Consider the following 6,587-nt stretch of genomic DNA (forward strand, 5'->3'; position numbering starts at 1 on the left):
ACAAGACAACTGACAATCTATATCAGTACAAATGAAGAAATAGACTCTTCAAGTGGCAGAAAGCAGACTGGGTACGTAGCCACTGATCTATTTTGTCAGTTTCATACAATTTGATTTTAGTGCCCTTGAACATACACACACGGGCAAACTAGCCGGAAAAAGATGCATGGCAAGAGGTGCCTCAGTATTTGGAGATATTTTGTCTCACCACCTAATCTACAGGCTGCATGAGCAGCAGCTCCTTCAATAATCCATGGGTGAAGATATGATGAATCCATGTTTTTACACAGGAAATCAAGACTTTGGACCTCTAAAGATTCAACTGCACCTTCAGCTGCCATGCAGGGACTTGATATGCAACTTCAGATGGACACAGACATTAATAACTGTGTTCTAATGTCCTAATCCTAATCCCTTGAGGCATGATCCTTCTCTCCTTCGCTCAGCCCTCTAATGCCCTTTCCACTGTACACCGCCCTCACCCTGGTTACCTGATTGACTTGTGGGTGATGGTGATGGTGATGGTTGCCATGCATGGGGTGGTGCAGGTGGTGCTGATGATGGTGATGCTGGTGGGGATGAAGGCGGCCCTGAGGGCTGAGGGGTTGCGGGTATGGAGCTGAGGTGGGGGTGGTGTTTGGGAGGGAGGGCGGGGCAGATGAGAGGAAGACGAGCGGGCGATGGCACATGTCTGTCCCCTTGGCACAGGAGATGTCACCTCCACTGTCGCTGCCGGAGTCTCCCAGGTTGCTGTTTGAACTCTGAGAAAGACCTGGGAACTGGGGGGGATTGACATGTTTGATTATTCCATAATGACTACAAAATACGCACAATCATACACATAATAGACAACTGAAATAAGAGATTGTTACCTGTGAGCTGACAGCTGCAGCAGCTGAATTTAGCAAAGCCTCCACAGCGTCCTCACAACCTAGGAAGCCATTGACCGGCCCCCTCTCTCTGTCCCCTCTCTCTGGCACCCCTCCCAAGGCTCCCAGCAAAGTGGCCGGCCCCGTCACTTCACCTCCAAACTGTTGCTGCAGCGCTGCCAGCCAGATGAGATCCTCCAGGGAGGCTGGGGTGGGACCCTGAGGCCCGCCGTGGACCGGGCTGCCCTCCACATTCCCCTGAGAACCAGAGCTGATGCCAGACGTGAAGCTGTTGGAGATGGAGAGGGGGAAGGAGATGGAGGAGGAGGACGAAGACAGGGAGGACGAGCCTGAAGGCGGCGGGTGTGCATCGCTGAGCGTTGGTGAGGGCGGCAGCGAGTTGTAAGGGCTGGAGCTCAAACTGGAGTCCTGGGGAGGGTGGCTGGTGTACGGAGAGCTGGAGGGGTCGTGGGGGAGGCCAGGTTTGGGATACGCACATGGAGCAGGGAGCGGGGGAGTGTCAGATTTCACCTCAAACTTGAGGAGATCAAAGTCGTTGAGGTACTCCATGGCCAGAGGGCTGGGGGGGAGAGATGGCATGGGGAGGGAAGGAGAGGACATGGCGTCTGCTGCTGTCTGCGGGAGCTTCAACAGGGTTGCTCTTGCTGTCAGGACTGCTGTAAAATCCACTCCTGTGTGTCAGCGCGGCTCATAGACAGCAGCAGAGATGACAGGAAGTGCTGCTGAGTTTCCTCCGTGAGAAATGGTACGTATCCGTGTCCGTGCGTCTGTCTCTCTTGTTCTGAAGAAAAGAGGGAGGACAGCATGAACAATACAAATCCAGAAGGGTTTTAAAAATGTTTCCAAGAATGTAATGGCCAGTATGTTTTTAAGTGCCTCCTGCTCCATCAACGTCAATTAAATGACCTCATAACGGGAAAAAAACTGAAAGGGCAAGTTTCAGAAGTTTAGAATCCATCGCTAAACTTAACGTCATCATGCCAGCGTCAGACATCAATGTAGAGGACAACATTCGACATCAGAGGAACGCCCAACGTCATCTCAGGCAGTATCCTGAGAACAGCTGGAGGTTCTCCTCCTGGTTGGAACAGTGACGCCGTCAAACCAAAATCCAACATCTTCGTAAAGTTCACATGAGACAAGAAAGAAAGTTGAGGATTCTTCAATCCAAACTTTTGCCATTTTGCAGTTCCTTTTCTATAATTCCCTTTAAATACCTTTGCCAACGGGGCTCTGTTTTGGGGGTTTTTTGTCCGTCAACCGGCCAATTTTTAAACAAACTTGGCAGACGGGAAGAAATACGAGTCAAGGAAGAATCCATTAAATTTCGGGGGAGATTAGTCACACTTTGATGAACTTCTCTTTGACGGTCGACCAGATCCGTCTGAAATTTATGCATGAAACACCTCAAAAAGTTGGTGCTGGGGTACCGCAAACAAGGAGAGTTTTAAAATTAATTTAAATAACGGTGTTACTGTTGTGAGGCGGCCAATTTTGATGTTTCGTCAGGGAAAAGGAAACTGTCCCTTGAAACTTTTGAAACTTGACTCCACATGACCAGAACTTCTCCAAAATCAGACAGGCTGCGTCCGAATTGCCAAGTGGCAACCTACGTCCTCCTGCTACGACCTACGGCTACAGCCTACTTCTACAACCTAAACACGGCGGCACCATTCGGACACCCTAGAAGATTGGTGGTGGAGCACGACCTCTGCTGGTAGAGCACAGATACCGCAATTAGGTAGACAGCACCAATGAAAAGCCCCACCTGCTGGCCTGACTGTGGTACTGCACTCCACTCTGAACGCACCCTTCACTCATTCTCTATTTTTAAGCACATTAACGCACCTTTAGTCATCAACATGACTATAAATGTGGGTGTTGCATAAGAACGGGAGACTGTTGGTGGTGCAAACTTGGCTTGCGGGTCCACAAGTTTTTAGGGGACAAAGAAGAAATCCGCGGTGCATTGTGGGCCATAGGTTGCTCCGTAGGATGCACCTGAACCGACCTACAATGTGGGCCTGTTTAGGCTGGAATTTAGGTTGCGAAGTAGGTCGCTACTCGCGCCAGTTGTGGTTTCGGACAGCCTACGACCTCCTCTGAGACCTACGATCAGACCTACTTGGCAGTTCGGATGCAGCGAAAGTCTCCAAGCTGGATGTAAGTCATAGTGCCACCTAGTGGTGACAGGAAGTAAGACTGATCCAACAAGCATCTGATTTGCGTCAAACTGACAGTTTATCGTCTTCACGTCATTTAAAGCACATAATATATAATGAATGTTGTCAGTAGCACCACCTACTGCAAGGACGTGATATACATATAAGTACAGCCCATTCATCACTCTTCTCCTTCAGTCCATAAATTGCTTCCCCAGTATTTATTGATATCTTTCTTGTGTTTTACGTGGTTTTTTTCAATCATGTCTTCATGTATATTTTTCAACTACGTGTCTACAAAGCACTTTGGGTTTCCATGTGCAGGATGAGAAGCTATGGAAATGAATTTGGCTTGCCTTTATTTTAATTTTCAACTATAACGTTTCCTGAGAAGTTGGACTTCTGAACAGTTTGGTGAGAATCATGACGTTGAAGTTCTTTGTCATTCTTTGCAGCCCAGATAAATCTGTAGATTTGGTAATAAAGTTTTTATTTTTTATTTTTCATGTACCTCTGAATTTCCCAAATGTGCCCATAGGGGTGCTGCGCTCCACTTCAAGGACTGTAAGGGTTGTTAAAGGGCTCTTTCATGTGAATTACAAAACGAGCTGTAAAAGTGAAGAAAGTTCCAGGCTGGAGGAGTTTTCTGTTTTTATGGCCAAAATTAAAGATGTTCATTTTAGCACCCAACTGACGTCTTATTTTGAAAGGGCTCTTAATTATTGTGATAAGTCAAAAACACAGATATTTTCAATTTGCAGTTGTCTTGCTTTTTGTAGATGTGACCATTCATTCACTCTGAGTTTATCAGAGAGGTCGTAAGAATCAGTAACTCACAGAGAGTCAGGACTTCTGCTCTCATGCCGGAACATGAACACATTCACGTGCATGTGTTTACTGATAAATGCATGTATGTTGAGGTTTGCGTGCCAAAGTAGTCAATTTTCTGTCACGCCAGTTTATCAAAAGGACACGTGTGCCACTTCTCGCCTGTTAAAGAAACATGTCAAGTGTAGTGCAAATATTTTATCCAAATAGTAAAAAGTGGAAAGTTTATGTTGAGTGTTGAATTTGTTAAAAAGATTCCATGCTACTGCACACAACAGATAAATCATGTCATATTTCTAGAAAGATCTGATAAGTGAATACATAACCGAATGAATCATAAGAATTCAGGCTTAATCATTTTTGACAGAAAGATCCACAAGTCTGACAGACCAAATCCAATTATCATATGGTTCAAAGTTTAATCCAAAGCCCCGGACTTTTTCAAAGAATCCCAACACACTTTTATACACCTGGAAGGCTGAAAAACCTGAAGCTGACCAAAAAAAAGTAGTCTTCTTTTATCTTTTCCGGACAACTCAGATTCAAATCTCTGTGTTTCATAGATAGGAAAACAATTTATGACATGAAAGCAGATTTTAGTCAGGAGTTCTGTTCTCATGCCAGGGTTAACAGACAACATTTAAACATTCTCTAACAGGTTCAAACCTCCAAACGCAGTTGAAGCAAGAGAAAAGACCTCCAGAGAGCATCAAAGTTCCCCATTTTCAACAGTAGTTACTGGCTCAAAGAAAGATGGAGGAGCAAAGTTATTTTCTCCAACAGCACTAATTTAAAGGGCCTCAAATATAATTGTTATTGTGATTAAAAAGAGCGTCTAATTAAAAGTCCACATTTGACTGGTACCTCTGCAGTACAGCTCATTAGTTCTGCCCCCCGTGGTCAAAATGGATTGTAAAAGAAAGCAAACGGTGACAGGGCTCCATGGAGGCCTCAATCTGGCTCCGGACCAGAGTCACGACAAAAAGCCAGCCAAAAAGAGAGAGAGACACACGCACACACACACACACACACAGACACACACACACACACACACACACACACACACACACACACACGCGCGAGAGAAAAAAGTAGAATGAACACAGGCAGAGTTAAAGGCCTGACATGAGAGACAGTCACATGGAGGAAGAGTCAAAGTGAATGAGATAAACTTACCGTCAATCATAGAGATGAAGGATGGTTTGGAGCTCTTCTCAACATCTCCTCCACACACACACATACACACACACGCACATACAAATAATCGACTGACTGGTTGACTGACACGTTTGGAGAGAGGAAACAGAGTGTGTGAGTGTGTGTGCGCATGTGAGTGTGTGTAGCTCTCTGTCACTGAGTGCCACTGCCCCCTTTCTTTCTCTCCCCTCTGCTGCAAATCCCTGTTTGCAACAATCCCCTCCTCTCTCTCTCCCTCTGTCTCTCTCTCTCTCTGCCTCGCTCTCCCCCCGGATCCCCCTCTCATGGTTCACAGGCATGTCCCCCTCTCTGGCAACCTCTCTCTCTGTTTTTCTCACTCCCGTGTCTGCCCGTCTCTCTTTATTACTTTACCTCCCATTTGTACAAATTAGGGATGATTTAGTATTTGGAGCATGTGTCAGCGTAACCCAGCTCACTTCAACAGGCTCCACTATTAAAACCCATCAGCAACCCTCACAAACACATCAATAACAAATGAACATGCTAATACCCATGAAGGGAGGATTTTTTTGCACGGCCATACTTCATAGGTGTACCTAATAAACTGGCAAGTGAGCAGACCGCCACACACGCCAGGTATTTCATCACGACTGATGTGGACAGTAGTTTGTGTACATGTACACGCTCACATACCCGCTATGTCTGCATCAGTCCGGTTTGACTCTCTCCCCACTGGCTAAAATGAAGTCTTGACAGTTGTGTTGACCCAAGATGGATTGTTGACTCTGCACTGCCTCACAGTGGACACTCACGTTACAGTACAAACAGAAAATATGTCTACAAATACACAACTGCCGTGGCTGTTAATTAAAGAAAAACACACAACATACACGGAGCTTTTACCAAGTGGTTCAACACTTCCCTGAAGTGTTTAGGAGTCCAGTACAATGCTGCAAAGACAGAAGAGGAAGTGTGAGGCTGCCTCATCTGGGAGGTGAAGAACAGAGACAAAGACATAAAAAGGCTCACAGACAGGAAGAAAAATGTCGATACTTATCAAAACAGGGTGTGTGAGCCCTTCAGAAGGGAACACCAGACCAGGATCACCGAGTCCGTGTGACAGGTCACAATCAAACACAACACATGCACAAAGTCACCGGGGTCTCTCAAGTAAAAATGAAATCACTAACTTATGTGGATGCTTATTTACTCTCATAGAGCGGAAAACAATGTGTTGAATACTGCGTTGCACAACAGAACCACAGCAGTGGCTCAGTGCTTAAATACAACCTCTGCTAACGCACACTTACTTTGGGATTTGCACCATGTAGGCCAATAAAGTTCATACCTGCTAAATAGAGGTTCTAAAATCCGTATAAACTGCTTCCTAAACTAGATAAAAGCGTTTAAAATGGGAAGAAAATGAATCTAAAATACAGCCTGGCAGTCAGAGAGCACATATTTCTGCCGAGGAGATACTCAGCCAAACCCGATGTAAAAAAAAAAGATTCATATTTTCACTATCTTCAGCAGAGAGATGCCCCAAAAT

The 6,587-nt window shown here is 45.6% G+C and overlaps 1 protein-coding gene across 3 annotated transcripts in view; it reads right to left on the reverse strand.

Moving 5' to 3' along the window:
• The window catches only part of nrl (neural retina leucine zipper), a 9,399-nt gene extending 4,146 nt beyond the window's left edge, over positions 1-5,253 (reverse strand). For 2 of the 3 annotated variants that reach the window (XM_086224990.1, XM_086224988.1), the window contains exons 1-3: positions 5,057-5,253; positions 873-1,671; positions 492-779 (exon numbers count right to left, since the gene is read on the reverse strand). In XM_086224990.1, coding sequence (XP_086081116.1) covers positions 492-779; positions 873-1,490 — 906 coding nt within the window. In that variant the 5' untranslated portion in view covers positions 1,491-1,671; positions 5,057-5,253. Of the gene's footprint in view, positions 1-491; positions 780-872; positions 1,672-4,744; positions 4,837-5,056 lie in introns of all 3 variants that reach the window. The other variant, XM_086224989.1, reaches the window with a different exon arrangement.
• Positions 5,254-6,587: the final 1,334 nt, after the last annotated feature.

Source organism: Aulostomus chinensis, chromosome 14, assembly GCF_037954235.1.
Source record: "Aulostomus chinensis isolate RoL2024-O1b breed Wild chromosome 14, RoL_Achi_v1.0, whole genome shotgun sequence".
Taxonomy (NCBI): Eukaryota; Metazoa; Chordata; class Actinopteri; order Syngnathiformes; family Aulostomidae; genus Aulostomus; species Aulostomus chinensis.